The sequence below is a fragment of the Pipistrellus kuhlii genome, unplaced genomic scaffold (genome assembly GCF_014108245.1).
Source record: "Pipistrellus kuhlii isolate mPipKuh1 unplaced genomic scaffold, mPipKuh1.p scaffold_m20_p_35, whole genome shotgun sequence".
Taxonomy (NCBI): Eukaryota; Metazoa; Chordata; class Mammalia; order Chiroptera; family Vespertilionidae; genus Pipistrellus; species Pipistrellus kuhlii.
The window spans coordinates 4,253,086-4,274,675 of NW_023425535.1; the positions used below are offsets into that span (position 1 = coordinate 4,253,086).

The 21,590-nt window shown below is 60.6% G+C and overlaps 1 protein-coding gene across 1 annotated transcript; it reads right to left on the reverse strand.

Annotated features, from left to right (window-relative positions):
* Nucleotides 1-303: 303 nt before the first annotated feature.
* OPN4 (opsin 4) lies at nucleotides 304-15,524 on the reverse strand. The gene is made up of 10 exons (XM_036461267.2): nucleotides 15,379-15,524; nucleotides 14,262-14,404; nucleotides 12,928-13,061; nucleotides 12,507-12,707; nucleotides 11,780-11,951; nucleotides 11,428-11,592; nucleotides 10,484-10,591; nucleotides 9,448-9,625; nucleotides 8,158-8,313; nucleotides 304-574 (listed from the first exon to the last, which is right to left on the reverse strand). The coding sequence occupies exons 1-10, from the start codon at nucleotides 15,499-15,501 to the stop codon at nucleotides 536-538; spliced, it is 1,419 nt and encodes a 472-aa protein (XP_036317160.1). The 5' UTR covers nucleotides 15,502-15,524; the 3' UTR covers nucleotides 304-535.
* Nucleotides 15,525-21,590: the final 6,066 nt, after the last annotated feature.

The following is a 21,590-nucleotide window of genomic DNA, read 5'->3' on the forward strand; positions in this document are numbered from 1 at the left end:
AGCTCCCGGGGAGCAGTCACACACACACACACACACACACACACACAGCTCCCGGGGAGCAGTCACACACACACACACACACAGCTCCCGGGCACCAGCAGCAGTCACACACACACACACACACACACACACGGAGCTCCCGGGGAGCAGTCACACACACACACACACACACACACACACACACACACGGAGCTCCCGGGGAGCAGTCACACACACACACACACACACACGGAGCTCACGGGGAGCAGTCACACACACACACACACACACACACACACACACACACACACACACACACGGAGCTCAGGGGGAGCAGCGCCTGGAAGCAGGTGGCCGGCCCTCCTCAGGTTGAGCCTGGGGAGCAGGCTGCCCAGAGAGAAGGTGAGACCACTGTGTGCGGCAGGCGTTTTGTGTTTTAGAGTGAATTCGACAACCACGGTGACAGGGCCACTCAGAGCCCACAGGCACGGGCGATCCTGGGTCTGTGTGAGGGGCCTCGGGGGACGTGTCCCAGAAGGAAAGGAGAGCCAGGGGCCTACGTCCTGGGGTCCAGGCTAGGGAGCAGCCCCTTGGTCTGAAAAACAAGCAACACCATCTGTCAGCCCAAGACTGCCCCCCCATCCCCTCCTCACCCCACCCCCGCCCCTCCCGAGAGCGGCCTCCTGCGGCCTCTGCAGTGGAGGAGAGCACCTGAGCACAGGCTATCCTGTCCGGGTCAGTGGGGCCGACTCTGACACACCACATGCCCTGAGGGATGGAGCCAGAGGTGTCTGGGCTGCCTGCAAGCACCCCCACCCCCCAGGCTCCTCGGCTCCCGGGTCTGGACTGAGGTCCCTCCACCCACTGTCCATTCTACCACTCCCCTCATTTCTCTCCCTGTGCTGCGGCCCTCCTCCCTCTGCTCCCCCCACACCTCCTCCCTCTGCCCCTCCACACCTCCTCCCTCTGCTCCCCCACACCTCACTCTGCTCCTCCACACCTCCTCCCTCTGCTCCCCCACACCTCCTCCCTCTGCTCCCCCACACCTCCTCCCTCTGCTCCTCCACACCTCCTCCCTCTGCTCCTCCACACCTCCTCCCTCTGCTCCTCCACCCCCCCTCCCTCTGCTCCCCCACACCTCCTCCCTCTGCTCCTCCACACCTCCTCCCTCTGCTCCCCCACACCTCCTCCCTCTGCTCCCCCACACCTCCCCTCCCTGCTCCTCCCACACCTCCTCCCTCTGCTCCTCCACCACACCTCCTCCCCTCTGCTCCCCACACAACTCCTCCCCTCTGCTCCCCCACAGCTCCTCCCTCTGCTCCCCCACACCTCCTCCCTCTGCTCCTCCACACCTCCTCCCTCTGCTCCCCCACACCTCCTCCCTCTGCTCCCCCACAGCTCCTCCCTCTGCTCCCCCACACCTCCCTCTGCTCCCCCACACCTCCTCTGCTCCCCCACACCGTCCACTCTGCTCCTCCACACCTCCTCCCTCTGCTCCCTCCACACCGTCCTCCCTGCTGCTCCACCACACCGCCTCCCTCTGCTCCCCCACACTCCTCCCTCTGCTCCCCCCACCCCCTCCCTCTGCTCCCCACACCTCCTCCCTCTGCTCCCCACACCTCCTCCCTCTGCTCCTCCACACCTCCTCCCTCTGGCTCCCTCCACCACCTCCTCCCTCTGCTCCCCCCCCCCTCCTCCCTCTGCTCCCCCACACCTCCTCCCTCTGCTCCCCCCACACCTCCTCCCTCTGCTCCTCCACACCTCCTCCCTCTGCTCCTCCACACCTCCTCCCTCTGCTCCTCCACACCTCCTCCCTCTGCTCCTCCACACCTCCTCCTTCTGCTCCCCCACACCTCCTCCCTCTGCTCCTCCAACACCTCCCTCTGACTCCCCCACCACCTCCTCCCTCTGCCTCCCCCACACCTCCTCCCTCTGCCTCCTCCACACCTCCTCCCTCTGCTCCTCACCACACTCCTCCCTCTGCTTCCCCCACACCCTCTCCGCTGCTCCTCCACACCTCCTCCTTCTGCTCCTCCACACCTCCCTCTGCTCCCCCACACCTCCTCCCTCTGCTCCCCCACACCTCCTCCCTCTGCTCCCCCACACCTCCTCCCTCTGCTCCTCTACACTTCCTCCCTCTGTTCCTCCACACCTCCTCCCTCTGCTCCACACCTCCTCCCTCTGCTCCCCCACACCTCCTCCCTCTGCTCCTCCACACCTCCTCCCTCTGCTCCACACCTCCTCCTTCTGCTCCTCCACACCTCCCTCTCCCCCACACCTCCTCCCTCTGCTCCTCCACACCTCCCTCTGCTCCTCCACACCTCCTCCCTCTGCTCCTCCACACCTCCTCCCTCTGCTCCTCCACACCTCCTCCCTCTGCTCCTCCACACCTCCTCCCTCTGCTCCCCCACACCTCCTCCCTCTGCTCCTCCACACCTCCTCCCTCTGCTCCCCCACACCTCCTCCCTCTGCCCTCCACACACCTCCCTCTGCTCCTCTACACTTCCTCCCTCTGCTCCCCCGCACCTCCTCCCTCTGCTCCCCCACACCTCCTCCCTCTGCTCCCCACCACCTCCCTCTGCTCCCCCCCCCCTCCTCCCTCTGCTCCCCCACACCTCCTCCCTCTGCTCCCCCCACACCTCCTCCCTCTGCTCCCCCACACCTCCTCCCTCTGCTCCCCCACACCTCCTCCCTCTGCTCCCCCACACCTCCCTCTGCTCCTCCACACCTCCTCCCTCTGCTCCTCCACACCTCCTCCCTCTGCTCCTCCACACCTCCTCCCTCTGCTCCTCCACACCTCCTCCCTCTGCTCCCCCACACCTCCCTCTGCTCCCCCCCCCCACCTCCTTGCTCCTCCACACTCCTCCCTCTGCCCTCCCACCTCCTCCCTCTGCTCCACACCTCCTCCCTCTGCTCCTCCACACCTCCCTCTGCTCCTCCACACCTCCCTCTGCTCCCCCACACCTCCCTCTGCTCCTCCACACCTCCTCCCTCTGCTCCCCCACACCTCCCTCTGCTCCTCCACACCTCCTCCCTCTGCTCCCCCACACCTCCCTCTGCTCCCCCACACCTCCTCCCTCTGCTCCCCCACACCTCCTCCCTCTGCTCCCCCACACCTCCTCCCTCTGCTCCTCCACACCTCCTCCCTCTGCTCCCCCCCACCTCCTCCCTCTGCTCCCCCCACACCACCTCCTCCCTCTGCTCCCCCACACCTCCTCCCTCTGCTCCCCCCACACCTCCCTCTGCTCCACCACACCTTCTCCCTCTGCTCCTCCACACCTCCCTCTGCTCCTCCACAACCTCCTCCCTCTCTCCTCCTCACACCCTCCTCCCTCTGCTCCCCCACACCTCCCTCTTACTCCCCCAACCTCCTCCTCTGCTCCCCCACACCTCCTCCCTCTGCTCCCCCCACCCCCCCCCCCTCCGCCCCCCCACACCTCCTCCCTCTGCTCCTCCACACCTCCCTCTGCTCCCCCACACCTCCTCCCTCTGCTCCCCCCCACCTCCCCTCTGCTCTGCTCCTCTACACTTCCTCCCTCTGCTCCCCCACACCTCCTCCCTCTGCTCCCCCACACCTCCTCCCTCTGCTCCCCCACACCTCCTCCCTCTGCTCCACCACACCACCTCCCTCTGCTCCCCCACACCTCCCTCTGCTCCTCCACACCACCTCCCTCTGCTCCTCCACACCTCCTCCCTCTGCTCCTCCACACCTCCTCCCTCTGCTCCCCCACACCTCCTCCCTCTGCTCCTCCACACCTCCCTCTGCTCCCCCACACCTCCCTCTGCTCCACCACACCTCCCTCTGCTCCCCCACACCTCCCTCTGCTCCTCCACACCACCTCCCTCTGCTCCCCCACACCTCCTCCCTCTGCTCCTCCACACCTCCTCCCTCTGCTCCCCCACACCTCCTCCCTCTGCTCCTCCACACTCCTCCCTCTGCTCCCCCACACCTCCTCCCTCTGCTCCTCCACACCTCCTCCCTCTGCTCCCCCACACCTCCTCCCTCTGCTCCTCCACACCTCCTCCCTCTGCTCCCCCACACCTCCCTCTGCTCCACCACACCTTCTCCCTCTGCTCCCCCACACCTCCTCCCTCTGCTCCTCCACACCTCCTTCTGCTCCTCCACACCTCCTCCCTCTGCTCCCCCACACCTCCTCCCTCTGCTCCCCCACACCTCCCTCTGCTCCCCCACACCTCCCTCTGCTCCTCCACACCACCTCCCTCTGCTCCCCCACACCTCCTCCCTCTGCTCCTCCACACCTCCTCCCTCTGCTCCCCCACACCTCCCTCTGCTCCTCCACACCTCCTCCCTCTGCTCCTCCACACCTCCTCCCTCTGCTCCTCCGCTCCTCCACACCCACCATCCCCATCTCTGCTCCTCCACACCTCCCTTTGCTCCCCCACACCTCCCTCTGCTCCTCCACCCCTCCTCCCTCTCCTCCCCCACACCCTCCCTTGCTCCTCCAACCGTCCTCCCTCTGCTCTCCCCACACACCTCCTCCCTTGCTCCCCCAACACCTCTCCTTTGCTCCTCTACACTTCCTCCTCTGCTCCTCCACCCTCCTCCCTCTGACTCCACCCTCCTCCTTCTGCTCCCCCACCTCCCTCTGCTCTCCCCCCACACCTCCTCCCTCTGCTCCCCCACACCTCCTCCCTCTGCTTTCCCACCAACATACCTCCCTCTGCTCCCCCACACCTCCTCCCTCTGCTCCTCCACACCTCCTCCCTCTGCGCCAAAACCTCCTCCTTCTGCGTCTCGCCACACCTCCTCCTTCTGCTCCGCCACCACCTCCCCCTCTGCTCCCCCACACCTCCTCCCGTCTGCTCCCGCCACACCTCACTCACCTCTGCGCCCCCACACCTCCCTCTGCTCCCCCACACCTCCTCCCTCTGCCCTCCACACCTCCCCCCCTCTGCCTCCCCACCCCTTCCTCCTTCTGCTCCTCCACACCTCCCTCTGCTCCCCCACACCCCCTCCCTCTGCTCCCCCCCACCTCCTCCCTCTGCTCCCCCACACCTCCTCCCTCTGCTCCCCCACACCTCCCTCTGCTCCCCCACACCTCCTCCCTCTGCCTCCCCCCACCCCTCCTCCCTCTGCTCCCCCACACCTCCCTCTGCTCCACCACACCTCCTCCCTCTGCTCCTCCACACCACCTCCCTCTGCTCCCCCACACCTCCTCCCTCTGCTCCTCCACACCTCCTCCCTCTGCTCCCCCACACCTCCCTCTGCTCCCCCACACCTCCTCCCTCTGCTCCTCCACACCTCCTCCTTCTGCTCCTCCACACCTCCTCCCTCTGCTCCTCCACACCATCTCCTCCCTCTGCTCCTCCACACCTCCTCCCTCTGCTCCTCCACACCTCCTCCCTCTGCTCCTCCACACATCCTTCCTCTGCTCCCCCACACCCTCCTCCTCTGCCTCCCCACACCTCTCCCTCTGCTCCCAAACCTCCTCCCCTCGCTCTCCACACCTCCTCCCTCTGCTCCCCACACCCCTCCCTCCTGACTTCCTCCACACCTCCTCCACTCTGCATCCCCCACAGCTCCTCCCTCTCTCCTCCCCCCCCTCCTCCCTCTGCTCCCCCACACCTCCCTCCTCTGCTCCCCCACCAGTCCTCCCTCTGCTCCCCCACACCTCCTCCCTCTGCTCCTCCACACCTCCCTCTGCTCCCCCACACCTCCTCCCTCTGCTCCCCCACACCTCCTCCCTCTGCTCCTCCACACCTCCTCCTTCTGCTCCCCCACACCTCCTCCCTCTGCTCCCCCACACCTCCTCCCTCTGCTCCCCCCACCCCTCCCTCTGCTCCCCCCCCCCTCCTCCCTCTGCTCCTCCACACCTCCTCCCTCTGCTCCCCCACACCTCCCTCTGCTCCTCCACACTCCTCCCTCTGCTCCCCCACACCTCCCTCTGCTCCTCCACACCTCCCTCTGCTCCCCCACACCTCCTCCCTCTGCTCCTCCACACCACCTCCTCCCTCTGCTCCTCCACACATCCTTCCTCTGCTCCCCCACACCTCCTCCTTCTGCTCCTCCACACCTCCTCCTTCTGCTCCCCCACACCTCCTCCCTCTGCTCCCCCACACCTCCTCCCTCTGCTCCCCCACACCTCCTCCCTCTGCTCCTCCACACCTCCTCCCTCTGCTCCTCCACACCTCCCTCTGCTCCTCCCCCCCCCCCCCCTCTGCTCCTCCACACCTCCCTCTGCTCCTCCACACCTCCTCCTTCTGCTCCTCCACACCTCCCTCTGCTCCCCCACACCTCCTCCTTGCTCCCCACACCACCTCCTCCCTCTGCTCCTCCACACCTCCTCCCTCTGCTCCTCCACACCTCCTCCCTCTGCTCCCCCACACCTCCTCCCTCTGCTCCCCCACACCTCCTCCCTCTGCTCCCCCACACCTCCTCCCTCTGCTCCTCCACACCTCCTCCCTCTGCTCCCCCACACCTCCTCCCTCTGCTCCCCCACACCTCCTCCCTCTGCTCTTCCACACCTCCTCCCTCTGCTCCCCCACACCTCCTCCCTCTGCTCCTCCACACCTCCCTCTGCTCCCCCACACCTCCTCCTGCTCCTCCACACCTCCCTCTGCTCCCCCCCACCTCCTCCCTCTGCTCCCCCACACCTCCTCCCTCTGCTCCCCCACACCTCCCTCTGCTCCCCCACACCTCCTCCCTCTGCTCCCCCACACCTCCCTCTGCTCTTCCACACCTCCTCCCTCTGCTCCCCCACACCTCCTCCCTCTGCTCCTCCACACCTCCCTCTGCTCCCCCACACCTCCTCCCTCTGCTCCTCCACACCTCCCTCTGCTCTTCCACACCTCCTCCCTCTGCTCCCCCACACCTCCTCCCTCTGCTCCCCCACACCTCCTTCTGCTCCCCCACACCTCCTCCTTCTGCTCCCACACACCTCCTCCCTCTGCTCCCCCACACCTCCTCCCTCTGCTCCCCCACACCTCCTCCCTCTGCTCCACCACACCTCCTCCCTCTGCTCCTCCACACCTCCCTCTGCTCCTCCACACATCCTCCCTCTGCTCCCCCACACATCCTCCCTCTGCTCCCACACACCTCCTCCCTCTGCTCCCCCACACCTCCATCCTGTGGCCGAAGCACTGTCCTCGGGCTCTGCTGCAGCTCACTCAGCCGGTCCTTGTGGACCACACAGAGGACTGGCCGTGGCAGCACGCCCGTCCCTCAGGGCCCCTCCTGCAGCCCAGGCCTGGAGAGCCCTCTGGCCAGCACTTAGGCTTCCCAAGGCTCCTATCCCCTCCTGCCCTCTTCCACCCCTCCCCCAGCTCCCAGGCCCTTTGGCTGCTTGAGGTCACAGGGCAACATTGTGTCCCAGGACCCTGAGTGACCCTGGGCCCCTCATTCACACCGGCTGTTTCCTCAGCCTGGACCCTGGCTCCCCACTCTGCCTGGCAACCCCCCAGCACCTCCGCCCCCCCCCCCCCCCCGCGGGCGCTTGGGGACTGGCCGCTGCTTCCACACCTGTGTGCTGGTCCTCAGTGGCGGTGCTTGGCATCTGTTGGGAGCCTGCCGAGGAGCGCCCCCTCCCGGGACAGGCTGCCCTTGGAGAAGGGCAGAAAAGTGCTGTGGCCCTGGCCTTGCTGGGGAAGCTCGGGAAAGCCCGAGCTGGGGTGTTGTGTGGGGGAGTGAGGGCGGTGGGGAGGGCAGCCTGGGGCCTGTGCGTGTGGCATTTCCATGTTCCAGAATGCGGCTTCTCTAATCGCCGCCACATTCCGTTCCATAGGCACTGGCTGACAGCTGGCTTTCCTTTAATAGCCCTGTGTTCTGGCGACACCCTGGTCCAGGGCCTGACAGCGAGCACACACGCGTGCAGCACCCACCAGGTACGCCTGCCTCCAGCTGCAGAGCCCGCACGCCCGTACCTGGTGACACGCAGAGCTCAGAGAGACCCAGCAGGGGGCACTCCGCCCCTGTGTGTGGCAGGGACAGCGTGTGCTGGTGCAGGTCACACACAAGCACTCATGTGAGCGTCTGTCCCAGCACAGGCCCCACCACAGCTGCCTCGTGTGCCAGCCACAGTCACAGACACTCCCAGGCCTGCTCAGAGCATCTGGCGGCCTTAGACTCCCAGGTCCACCAGGCAGGAAGGGGAAGCTGGGGGACAGGACAGCCCCGCTCTCCCGGCCAGCCCCTGGGCTCCTTGCCCGTGTCTCCATCACCTTCCGGGGATCCTCTGCTGCGTGTCCGAGGGACTTGGCCGGGGTCTGGGCAGGGGCCTGGGTTTCCATGTCCTCTAGGCCCTGACCGCAGGGGGCCAGGCCGCTCCCTTGCTGGGCAGCCCCCCATATGGCCGCCGCCTCTGTGTCCGTCCAGCCCTGGGAGGGGAGAGGGAGGCAGTTTGCTCCTACCCCTCCCCCAGGCCTGCTCCATCCTCCCACCATATGGACTTGGGTAAGGCCCGTATACTGGTCGCCAAATCCCTACAGTGTGTGCGCGCCTTCTAGCGCAGTGGGAAGGGGTGTCTTCAGGGAGCTCTGGGCCTCTGCTGACAAATGAGCTTCCCTCCTCCATGCCTCCGGCTGCAGTGGTTCAGGGAAGGACCCCGGGAAGGGGGCAGTGGGAGGAGGAGGAGGGCCTGCAGGCACTGTGCAGAGGAGCCAGGCGTGGCTGGGACAGGGCCCCCAATCAGGGAGCTCTGCCGGGGACTCAGAGAGCATCACAGCTCCAGACCCCGAGGCGGGCAGCAGGCTCTGGGTCTGTGTCCACCGTGGCACCCCAGCCAGTTGTGGACATGGAGGCGACTGTTTCGGGGAAGGACAGGGGTCAGAGGGTGAGCCAGGCCTCCGGTCAGCGCGTGATGGAGCTGGGGTTTGCACCAGGCTGAGCTCCTTGCTCTGCACCTGTGGGCTCTCAGGGCTCCCGGAGGACGGGCTCCGTGCTGAGAACAGGGCCCTGAGCCAGCTCCTATCTGTCTCTGGAGGCTCATCTGGGCCCAGAGATGCTAGTCTTTTCCATCTGTGGCTCTAAGCGGTGGTTCTCAACCTTCCTAATGCCACAGCTCCTCATGTTGTGGTGACCCCAACCATAAAATTATTTTCCTTACTACTTCATAAGTATAATTTTGCTCCTGTTATGAATCATAATGTAAATATCTGTTTTCTGATGGTCTCAGGTGACCCTGCTGGCAGTTCTCAACCTGTGGTTGCGGCATCAGGAAGGTTGAGAACCCTGCTCTGAGGGGTAGTGCCAGCCTGGAGCAGTCACCCGGAGTGAGGAGAGCCCTGCTCAGCTCTGGCCTTGCTGCTGGTTGGCCTTGGGCCCACCTGCTGCCTCTCTGCCTCAGTGCCCTCCCCATCAGGGAGGATGATGCCTGAGAAAGCTGGAACGGAGCGGGGCTGGGGGGCGCTTCCACCATGTCCCAGTGTCCTGGGGGTCTTGAGTTCTGGCGCAGCTCCGGCCGGAGGCCCGAGGCTGGCCTGGCTGAGGAAGGGGTGGCCCGGCGTTCTTACCATCTCACTCTCAGAGCCCACGGACTCCTGGCGTCTCCGTCGGGACACCCAGCTGTCTGAGGCCTGGCTGCTCAGCGTGGAGCGGTGGGTGGAGCGGGAGCTGGCGTAAGAGCCGGTGCGCTGCCCGGACACCCGCAGCAGCAGGCCCAGGCAGGGCAGGTGCTGGGCGATGGCCATTCTGCAGGGGGCACAGCGGATTAGGCAGAGGTGTGGACAGGACAGACAAGGAGGCGGGGATGAGTAGATGGGCTGGTACAGGCTGAGGGGGTGGGAAGAGAACCACAGGAAATGGGGAGTTCAGACATTGGGGTCATGGGCGCAAATGATGGGGTCTTGGTAACGGACAGAAAGACACTGGGAGTCATGAGAAGTGATGACAAAGGGCAGGCAGATGCTGAGGTGAAGGATATGTACAGACTCACAGGACTGGGGACAGACAGACAGATGCTGGGCCCTGGGCATGGAGGGAGAGCCTTAGAGCAGCAGGTTCAGCAGGTGCTCGGCTCCAGCCCTTGGCTCCAGCACGTCTCTGCCTTGGAGACTCGGGGTTGAAGCGGCTGAGGCTGTGGCTGGCCCACAAGGTGGGTCACTGACTCCACCAGCAAAAGGGAGCACCGAGGCCTCTGGCGGGAGAGGCCAGTGCGCTGGACTGCTCGGCGGGAGCACTCTGGCAGCACCATGCCCGCCTGCCAGTGCCCTCGAAGGGGAGTTCCCCTGCCGGCTCTGTCCAGGGGTCACTGTCGGGGGTTTTCCTTGAAGGGGCAGCGCTGCTCATCAGCCACGCCGGCTGCCTTCTGGCCTCGGCTCCAGACACCCTCCAGGATTAGACGTGACCAGGAGCCCTGATTCCCCCAAGCAGAGCCCCGGGAGGTGGAGCGGCCGCAGGTCACTGTGGCCCCAGGTCCCAGGCCCACCCTCTGCCACCGGCTGGTCCCAGCTGCGCACCCGCCCCCCATGCACACACAAGAAACAGAGAAGACACCCCATTCGCAGGCCCTCCATGCCCATGAGGGTGGCCTGGGGCCCGGGCCTGCACCTGTACTTGGGGTGGGTGATGGCGTAGATGATAGGGTTGTGGATGGCAGAGGCCTTGGCGATGATGGCTGGCACTGAGTTCATGTAGGGCGTCAGGACATGAGCGTACCTAGGACAGAGAAGCTGGGGTCTCCCTGCCATCGCTCCTCCCTAGAGATCCCACCCACCGCCTCTCAGGCATCTTCCTCTAGGCCAGGCCTGCCACGGCACAGCCCGGCCCGGCCCCAACCAGCGGGCCATCAGCCCCAGGGGTGGGACTGCAGTGCCAGGGGGTGCGGGAGAGCAGTGAGAGGGGGGCTAGGAGGAAGATGTGCCAGGCAGTCTTTCTCTGTCCCTTGAAGCCCGTGCTGCCAGCAATAAACCCTCGTCACCCCCGGACGCTGGTCCTCTGCTCAGCTCCTCCCACGCCGCACCCAGCCCTGACGCCGCAGCTGCCGGCTCTGAGAGTGACTTCACAGGCGGCCGTGTGCAAGGCGGTCGCACGTCCACCACTGCCCAGGGCTCAGAGCTCTCCCTGCCTCGCCAGGGCTTCTGGTCTCTGGCCTGCGTCCACGCTGCAAGCATCAGAGTCCCCAGCTCTCGCCATAAGGGCCGAGCCCCAGCTGGGGAGGGACCAGAGCCCCCGGAGAGCCACGGATGCCCGGCCCGGCAGGACCCGCAGCCCTCACCGGCACTCAGGCCCCATCCCGCTGCGGGAGCCACCCCCCTGCCGCCCCCAGGCACACACAAGAGATGACACCCCATTCACAGGCCCTCCATGCCCATGAGGGTGGCCTGGGGACCGGGTGGGCCCCGCAGGGGAGCATCTCACAACAGGGGGAGAATCTGGAGGCCAGCCTTCCCGTGTAAGCACAGCTGGCTTGCGCTGGGGCTAGGGAGGGAGAGCCTGCCCAGAGCCCCTCCGTCCCTCCCCCTCACACCCCGCAGCCCTTCACTGTTGCTCACCCAGCAAAGGCCATCAGGGCCACGGTGGAGTAGGGGGCCCAGGAGAGCACAAAGAGAAGAATGACCAGCAGCACAATCTTGGCCATTTTCCACTCACTCTGCAGCCCCTGCCGCTGTCGGGGCAGCTCACTGCGGCCCTCGCAGGCTCCGAACGTCTGGAGAGCCCTGGGGAGGGGGCAGAGTCCGGGTCTGACCCCCCTTGGGTGGCAGTGGGTGCCAGGGTCCTGGCCTGAGCCGGCAGCCCTGACACCCCGAAAGTTCTCCATTGCATCCTGCTAAGCTGCCTCGCTGGGTTCCACCTGCCGTGTCTTCTCGGCCCCCTCCCCCACCCTCCTCCAAGCCCATCTCTTACTGGCCTGTCTCCCGAATGGCCCTGAAGATGAAGACGTAGCAGTAGATGATGACCAGCAGGGGGAGGAAGAACACGAAGCAGAAGAGCAGCATGGTGTAGGAGCGGACGGAGGGCGTGAAGCTCATGTAGTCCCAGGAGCAGGAGGTCAGCAGGCCCTCGGGCACGTAGGCACCTGGGAGGCAGGGCAGGCGGCTCTCAGCATCTGGGCAGAGCCCACACCGGCTCCCCACCCAGCAGGGGCTTCGGACGTGGGGCCTGGGGGCCCGGAGCACTGGCCGCAGCCCAGCCGGCCCCGTGCGATGGGGAGCCAGCCGGCAAAGCCCACGCTGCCCATCCTTGCCAGGGGCCTCACCTGGGTCTTACTCCTCCCGCTTCAGCCCACTTTCTGGTCCTGCCCCACAGAGGCCACTGCCTTTGCTGCCAACCCTCCTGCTGCTGACCCTCACAGCCTGTCTGACTCCCTGCGAACTCCGCCTCCCTTCCCACACCCAGGACCACATGGGCTTCCCTATACCGAGGGGTGGGAGCCCGGGTCATCTTCGGAGAGCTGATACTGCTGCCTCAGTTTCCCCTGCTGTGAGTCAGGCCCCTGAGGTTCATCTGCCTTGAGGCTCAGGCAGCCGCCTGGACCCTTTCTGCCAGCGGGCCAACCCACCTCTACCACCCTGCCCTTGGATATGCCCCCCCAGACCACCACCCCCGCACCCCGGCCCCCACAGCCACTTACTCCAGCCAAAGAAAGGCGGCAGGCTCCAGGCCAGGGCGTAGAGCCAGACACCCAGCAGGACCAGCGCCGCCCGCCTCTTGGACACCACGCCGATGGCCAGTGGGCGCGTGATCACCAGGTAGCGGTCCAGGGCAATGGCCGTGAGGGTGATCATGGAGGTGATGCCAAAGAGAGCCCCACAGAAGGCGTAGAACTCACAGCCTGCGGACAGGCTCCGACTCAGCCTGGGCAGGAGCCCAGCAGAACCAGGGAGTGAGGCCCGGGCGAGGCGCTGCTCCCGGCCGCCCCTCCCCAGCGTGCGCTGAGCCTCTCGCGCCTCCCGCAGCACAGCCTCCGCACCGAGCCTGAGCCTCCCTGGGCTAACGGGCAGCTGCTCACTCCGTCAGCGCCGCCTTCGCCTCGCAGCGGGCCCGGGGCCTACCTGCCTCCCCGAAGAGCCAGCGCCTGTGCAGGCTGCTGGCGAAGACCACGGGCGCCTGCGTGAAGCACATGAGGAAGTCGCTGACCGCCAGGTTGATGATGAACATGTTGGCAGGCGTCCTCAGGCCCCTGCTCCTGGGGGGGCGGTGCTGTCAGGGCGCTTCTGCCAGGAGCCCCCCTCCACGATGGGCACACACACACACACACACGTACACACACGCACACACATGTACACACATGTACACACACATACATGCACTCGTGTGCACTATACAGACACGCAGCTGGGTCTCTGGCTGTCTCGCAAGCAGCTGTGGAGCCCAGGGTGCAGCTGAGCAGCGAGAGCCTGTCTCCGAGGGCGGCTCAGGCAGAGGGAAGGGAGAGTAGGCCTGAGCCTCTGCTCAGCTTCAGGAGCGGCTGTGGTGCCCACTCTCACCCTCGGTTCGCCCTGTGCCCGGCCCACACCCTCCTCGGACACTCACTTCCCCGGCCCCTGCAGGCCAAGTTCCCTCTTCCCGCGTGCCCCTGCGGACGGTGCCCCTTCTTCCTCAGGCACCTCCTCCCCCTCCGTCCGCTCTCAGGCTGGGCCTGCTCAGCGCAGCTGCGCCCGCACTCCTCCCCTCCGGGCGGCAGGGGGCCGGGGGCCGGGGGCCGGGCACGGAGCTGCGCTGGCTCCACAGGAGGCCCTTGTCTCCCACCCGTTTTCCAGATGAGAACACCAAGGCCTCGCCGGTGTATGGCCCCGGATCACCACGCCCAGCAAGCGGCCCAGCAGGCTCCACACAGCCCCGCTGCGCGGCCCATCCCTCACCCTGGCATGGGCTCTGTGCGGGAGAGCCAGCCCGGCTCTGCAGGCAGGACGTGGCTCACAGGAGGCCTGGCCCGCCGCCACCTCCACTCAGAGCCGAAGCGAGGGCCCCGCTTCCCTGCCTGCCTGTCTCCGCCATTCCGCCTGTGAGCAGTCTGGTGTGGAGGGACGGAGGGAGGGACGGAGGGAGGGAGGAGGTTGAAGAGGGGCTGGAGGGCTCCAGGCCGGGTGCACGGGCTGCTCTCTGAGGCAGAAGGGATGCCCATGGGCATGTGATTGCGGAGGTGAGCTGACAGCAGACAGGACGGGCAGGAACTGAGGTCCTGGGGAAGGTCGCCCTGTGCAGAGGGCGTGCCCCGGCCCAATGGGCACTGCCACCTGAGCTGCCTGGACTGCTTTTGGGCCCCTTCCTGGCCTAAAGATGGAGGGTCCGGCCTTGGCCTCGCTGCGCGAGCTCAGCAGTACTGCGTGTGGGCCCTCTGCATGGCTGGCTGCCCTCGTGGCCAGGCCCACCTCACCCCAGGCACCTGCAGAAGGTGTAGATGACGGTCAGATTGCCCAGCATCCCGGTGAGGCCCACCAGCAGGATCACCGCGCCCAGGGTGTAGTGGGCGTGGTCCGGCACGTCCACCGTGGGGTAGGCCCAGGCCGCGGCCTGCGCCCCGGCCGCCTGCGGGAGTCAGAGAACCGAGCCCGTTACCCTGTCCTCTCCAGACTGCCCTGCAGAGAGGGGCAGGCTCCGGGGGCGCCTCTCACTCCGCTGGCAGGGCTGGCAAAACGGGAAGGCAGGTCTCCCTAAAGTCGAGCCAAAACGCTCATGCCCGGCACAGGGCTAAGGCTTCTGGGAGGGCTCCCATCCATCCCCTGTGAGGCTGAAGGACAGACTGGCACCCGCCTGGCAACAGGACATGGCTGGGATGCCTCCACCTCCTGTGAGGAGAAGGCAGAGCCAGCGCTGAGCTGGTCCCTCTGCTACATGAGGCTGCTCCGAACCCCAGGGCAGCTGGCAATGGCGTTCCAGGCCCTCGACTGGGGGAGGGTGTGGAGCGGGTGGAGCCCCTTTCCAGTGCCCCGGGATAACTGGGTGAGGTGGCACCGAAGGAGGTGCAGGTCTCTGCAGGGGGCCGGTACAGAGCTCTGAAGACGCCTCCCCCCCTCCTCTCTGAGAGCTGGTCCAGCCTGACCCTGCCCTGGCCTCTAGCTACAGGAGCCACCCCTCCTGTCCAGGCCGAGGCTGCGTCCCGGGTCCGGAGGGTCCCCCGCCTCCCCAGGTGTGGGCGTGGCCGGACTCTGGCTGGAATGAGGGGGAGGTCCCCCTCGGCTGGACAGCCCCAGCCCCGGAGTGAGCGGCTTCTGCGGAAGGCGGGCGCGGGCAGCCAGCCTCCGCAGGAAGCGGGGCCGCCAGGGGCAGGTGGCTCCCAGCCCCTTCCTCCGGGGGGGCTTTCTCCACTGGCTGCGCTCCTCCAGGGAGCCGGTGCCCACGCTCCTCCTGAGGCCCCTCTGCAGGGCAGCTCAGCGATGCCAGCGGCACGCCCATGCTCAGGGCAAGGCACAGGCCCCTCCGACCTCCTACCCACACCTCTGCGTCCCAGGAGGGGCAGACGGGGGGGAGGCCGTGTGCCCACAGGCGCTCGCCCGGCTTACCGTGGGGCTGGGGGGCGGAGGGGGGTCCGTGCTGGAGGTGCTGCTGGGTGAGACCGGGGTGGCCGTGCAGCCAGGCTCCCGGGCTGGGCCCAGGGGGGCTCTTGGTCCTGAAGGGGGGTCCATCCTGAGGTGGGTGGTCTGCCTTGAGCCCAGGAGGTTGGCTGTGCCCAGCTCCTTCCTGCCAGTCTGCAGGTGCCCGCTCTGCAGCCAGTGGCTGGCAGCGCTGCGCGTGCAGTGAAGCACACGGAGGAGTGTCACCGACTGGAGACTCAGCTCCCTGTCCCCACCTTTAAGCAGCAGGACTGGGAGGGCACATGCGCACTAGCTGTGAGACCGCCCTCCACACAGGTCCCTGCTGAGGCAGCAAGTGTGAGTGTGAGCGGGCGTGTCAGTGTGACTGTGCATGTGTGAAGGGGCATGTATGAGGTGTGTCAGTGTATCTGTGTGCATGCATGTGGGCGTGTGTTAGTGTGTGTATAATTGTGTGTCAGTGTGAATGTGTATGTATGATTGTGTGTCAGTGTGAAAGTGTGTGACTGTGTGTGTCTATGTGTATGTCAGTGTGATTGTGTGTCAGTGTGAATGTGTGTGATTGTGTGTGTCTATGATTGTGTATGTCAGTGTGATTGTGTGTCAGTGTGAATGTGTATATGATTGTGTCAGTGTGAATGTGTGTGTGTGATTGTGTGTCAGTGTGAATGTGTATATGATTGTGTGTGTCGGTGTGAATGTGTGTATGATTGTGTGTGTCAGTGTGAATGTGTGTGTGATTGTGTGTGTCAGTGTGAATGTGTGTATGATTGTGTGTGTCAGTGTGAATGTGTGTGTGATTGTGTGTGTCATTGTGAATGTGTATATGATTGTGTGTGTCGGTGTGAATGTGTGTATGATTGTGTGTGTCAGTGTGAATGTGTGTGTGATTGTGTGTGTCAGTGTGAATGTGTGTATGATTGTGTGTGTCGGTGTGAATGTGTGTATGATTGTGTGTGTCGGTGTGAATGTGTGTATGATTGTGTGTCTCAGTGTGAATGTGTGTATGATTGTATGTGTCAGTGTGAGTGTGTGTCGGTGTGAATGTGTGTATGATTGTGTGTGTCATTGTGAATGTGTGTGTCAGTGTGAATGTGTGTGTGTGATTGTGTGTGTCGGTGTGAATGTGTGTATGATTGTGTGTGTCATTGTGAATGTGTGTGTCAGTGTGAATGTGTGTGTGTGATTGTGTGTGTCGGTGTGAATGTGTGTGTGTCGGTGGGAGTGTGTGTGTGTTTGTGTGTGTCGGTGTGAATGTGTGTATGATTGTGTGTGTCAGTGTGAGTGTGTCGGTGTGAATGTGTGTATGATTGTGTGTTGGTGTGAATGTGTGTATGATTGTGTGTGTCGGTGTGAATGTGTGTGTGATTGTGTGTGTCGGTGTGAATGTGTGTATGATTGTGTGTGTCGGTGGGAGTGTGTGTGTGTGATTGTGTGTGTCGGTGTGAATGTGTATATGATTGTGTGTGTCGGTGTGAATGTGTGTATGATTGTGTGTGTCGGTGGGAGTGTGTGTGTGATTGTGTGTGTCGGTGTGAATGTGTGTATGATTGTGTGTGTCATTGTGAATGTGTGTGTATCAGTGTGAATGTGTGTATGACTGTGTGTGTCGGTGTGAATGTGTGTATGATTGTGTGTGTCGGTGTGAATGTGTGTATGATTGTATGTGTCAGTGTGAGTGTGTGTCGGTGTGAATGTGTGTATGATTGTGTGTGTCGGTGGGAGTGTGTGTGTGTGTGTGTGTGTGTCGGTGTGAATGTGTGTATGATTGTGTGTGTCAGTGTGAGTGTGTGTCGGTGTGAATGTGTGTGATTGTGTGTGTCATTGTGAATGTGTGTGTGTATCAGTGTGAATGTGTGTATGATTGTGTGTGTCGGTGTGAATGTGTGTATGATTGTGTGTGTTGGTGGGAGTGTGTGTGTGATTGTGTGTGTCGGTGTGAATGTGTGTATGATTGTGTTTGTCAGTGTGTGTGTCGGTGTGAATGTGTGTATGATTGTGTGTGTCATTGTGAATGTGTGTGTGTGTCAGTTTGAATGTGTGTGTGATTGTGTGTGTCAGTGTGAATGTGTGTGTGTGTGTGTGTCGGTGTGAATGTGTGTATGATTGTGTGTGTCATTGTGAATGTGTGTGTGTGTCAGTTTGAATGTGTGTATGATTGTGTGTGTCATTGTGAATGTGTGTGTGTGTCAGTTTGAATGTGTGTGTGTGTCAGTGTGAATGTGTGTGTGTGATTGTGTGTGTCAGTGTGAATGTGTGTATGATTGTGTGTGTCGGTGTGAATGTGTGTGTATGATTGTGTGTGTCAGTGTGAATGTGTGTATGATTGTGTGTGTCGGTGTGAATGTGTGTATGATTGTGTGTGTCGGTGGGTGTGTGTGTGTGTGATTGTGTGTGTCGGTGTGAATGTGTGTGTGTGATTGTGTGTGTCGGTGTGAATGTGTGTGTGATTGTGTGTGTCAGTGTGAATGTGTGTGTGTGATTGTGTGTGTCAGTGTGAGTGTGTCGGTGTGAATGTGTGTATGATTGTGTGTGTCGGTGTGAATGTGTGTGTATCAGTGTGAATGTGTGTGACTGTGTGTGTCGGTGTGAATGTGTGTATGATTGTGTGTGTCGGTGTGAATGTGTGTACGATTGTGTGTGTCGGTGTGAATGTGTGTACGATTGTGTGTGTCATTGTGAATGTGTGTGTGTCAGTGTGAATGTGTGTGTGATTGTGTGTGTCGGTGTGAATGTGTGTGATTGTGTGTGTCGGTGTGAATGTGTATATGATTGTGTGTGTCATTGTGAATGTGTGTGTGTCAGTGTGAATGTGTGTGTGTGACTGTGTGTCGGTGTGAATGTGTATATGATTGTGTGTGTCGGTGTGAATGTGTGTACGATTGTGTGTGTCATTGTGAATGTGTGTGTGTCAGTGTGAATGTGTGTGTGTGATTGTGTGTCGGTGTGAATGTGTGTATGATTGTGTGTGTCGGTGGGAGTGTGTGTGTGATTGTGTGTGTGGGTGTGAATGTGTGTATGACTGTGTGTGTCAGTGTGAGTGTCGGTGTGAATGTGTATATGATTGTGTGTGTCATTGTGAATGTGGGTGTGTCAGTGTGAATGTGTGCGTGTGATTGTGTGTCGGTGTGAATGTGTGTGATTGTGTGTGTCGGTGTGAATGTGTGTATGATTGTGTGTGTCGGTGTGAATGTGTTGTGTGATGTGTTGTGTCAGTGTGAATGTGTATGATTGTGTGTGTCGGTGGGAGTGTGTGTGTGTGATTGTGTGTGTTGGTGTGAATGTGTGTATGATTGTGTGTGTCGGTGTGAATGTGTGTATGATTGTGTGTGTCGGTGGGAGTGTGTGTGTGTGATTGTGTGTGTCGGTGTGAATGTGTTAGATTGTGGTGTGTCAGTGTGAATGTGTGTGTGTTGTCAGTGTGAAATGTGTGTATGATTGTGTGTCGGTGTGAAATGTGTGTATGATTGTGTGTGTCAGTGTGAATGTGTGTGTGATTGTGTGTGTCAGTGTGGAATGTGTGTGTGATTGTGTTGTTCAGTGTGAATGTGGTGTATGATTGTGTGGTCAGTGTGAATGTGTGTGTGATTGTGTGTGTCATGTGTGCTGTGTTCTATGATTGTGTGTTTCAGGGTGAATGTGTGTATGCTGGTTGTGGTCCGCTCAGTGTGATGTGTGTACTGACTTGTATGTGTGTCAGTGTGAGTGTGTTGGTGTGAATGTGTGTATGATTGTGTGTGTCATTGTGAATGTGTGTGTGTCAGTGTGAATGTGTGTGTGTGATTGTGTGTCGGTGTGAATGTGTGTATGATTGTGTGTGTCGGTGGGAGTGTGTGTTGAGTGTGATTTGTGTGGTCGGTGTGCATGTGTGTATGATTGTGTTTGTCATTGTGAATGTGTGTGTATCATGTGAATGTGGATGACTGTTGTGTGTGTCGGTGTGAATGGTGTGGATGATGGTGTGTGTCGGTGTGAATGTTGTGTACGAGTGGTGATGTGTGGTCGGTGTGAATGTTTGTTAACGATTTGTGTGTGTCCATTGTTGAATGTGTGTGTGTTCGGTGTGAATGTTGTTGTTGATTGTGTGTGTCGGTGTGAATGTGTGTGTGTGATTGTGTGTGTCAGTGTGAATGTGTGTGTGTGATTGTGTGTGTCGGTGTGAATGTGTGTGTGATTGTGTGTGTCGGTGTGAATGTGTGTATGATTGTGTGTGTCGGTGGAAGTGTGTGTGTGTGATTGTGTGTGTCGGTGTGAATGTGTGTATGATTGTGTGTGTCGATGGGAGTGTGTGTGTGTGATTGTGTGTGTCGGTGTGAATGTGTGTATGATTGTGTGTGTCGGTGTGAATGTGTGTGTGATTGTGTGTGTCAGTGTGAATGTGTATATGATTGTGTGTGTCGGTGTGAATGTGTGTATGATTGTGTGTTGGTGTGAATGTGTGTATGATTGTGTGTGTCGGTGGGAGTGTGTGTGTGTGATTGTGTGTGTCGGTGTGAATGTGTGTATGATTGTGTGTGTCGGTGTGAATGTGTGTGTGTGATTGTGTGTCAGTGTGAATGTGTATATGATTGTGTGTGTCGGTGTGAATGTGTGTATGATTGTGTGTGTCAGTGTGAATGTGTGTGTGATTGTGTGTGTCAGTGTGAATGTGTGTATGATTGTGTGTGTCAGTGTGAATGTGTGTGTGATTGTGTGTGTCAGTGTGAATGTGTATATGATTGTGTCGGTGTGAATGTGTGTATGATTGTGTGTGTCAGTGTGAGTGTGTGTCGGTGTGAATGTGTGTATGACTGTGTGTGTCGGTGTGAATGTGTGTATGATTGTGTGTGTCGGTGTGAATGTGTGTACAATTGTGTGTGTCGGTGTAAATGTGTGTACGATTGTGTGTGTCATTGTGAATGTGTGTGTGTCAGTGTGGGTGTGTGTGTGTGATGGGTCGGTGTGAATGTGTGTGTTGTGTGTGTCGGTGTGAATGTGTTATATTGATTGTGTGTGTGCAGTGTGAATGTGTGGGTGTCAGTGTGAATGTGTGGTGTGATTGTGTGTTCGGTGTGAATGTGTGTATGATTGTGTGTGTCGGTGTGAATGTGTGTACATTGTGTGTGTCAGTTGTGAATGTGTGTGTGTCAGGTGTGAATGTGTGTGTGTGTGATTGTGTGTCGGTGTGAATGTGTGTATGATTGTGTGTGTCGGTGGGAGTGTGTGTGTGATTGTGTGTGTAGGTGTGAATGTGTGTATGACTGTGTGTGTCAGTGTGAGTGTCGGTGTGAATGTGTATATGATTGTGTGTGTCATTGTGAATGTGTGTGTGTCAGTGTGAATGTGTGTGTGTGATTGTGTGTCGGTGTGAATGTGTGTGATTGTGTGTGTCGGTGTGAATGTGTATATGATTGTGTGTGTCATTGTGAATGTGTGTGTGTCAGTGTGAATGTGTGTGTGTGATTGTGTGTCTGTGTGAATGTGTGTGATTGTGTGTGTCGGTGTGAATGTGTGTGTGATTGTGTGTCGGTGTGAATGTGTGTACGATTGTGTGTGTCATTGTGAATGTGTGTGTGTCAGTGTGAATGTGTGTGTGTGATTGTGTGTCGGTGTGAATGTGTGTATGATTGTGTGTGTCGGTGGGAGTGTGTGTGTGATTGTGTGTGTCGGTGTGAATGTGTGTATGACTGTGTGTGTCAGTGTGAGTGTCGGTGTGAATGTGTATATGATTGTGTGTGTCATTGTGAATGTGTGTGTGTCAGTGTGAATGTGTGTGTGTGATTGTGTGTCGGTGTGAATGTGTGTGATTGTGTGTGTCGGTGTGAATGTGTGTGTGATTGTGTGTGTCGGTGTGAATGTGTGTATGATTGTGTGTGTCGGTGTGAATGTGTGTATGATTGTGTGTGTCGGTGTGAGTGTGTGATTGTGTGTGTCGGTGTGAATGTGTGTGTGATTGTGTGTGTCGGTGTGAATGTGTGTGTGATTGTGTGTGTCGGTGTGAATGTGTGTGTGATTGTGTGTGTCGGTGTGAATGTGTGTGTGATTGTGTGTGTCGGTGTGAATGTGTGTGTGATTGTGTGTGTTGGTGTGAATGTGTGTATGATTGTGTGTGTCGGTGTGAGTGTATGATTGTGTGTGTCGGTGTGAATGTGTGTATGATTGTGTGTGTCGGTGTGAATGTGTGTGTGATTGTGTGTGTCGGT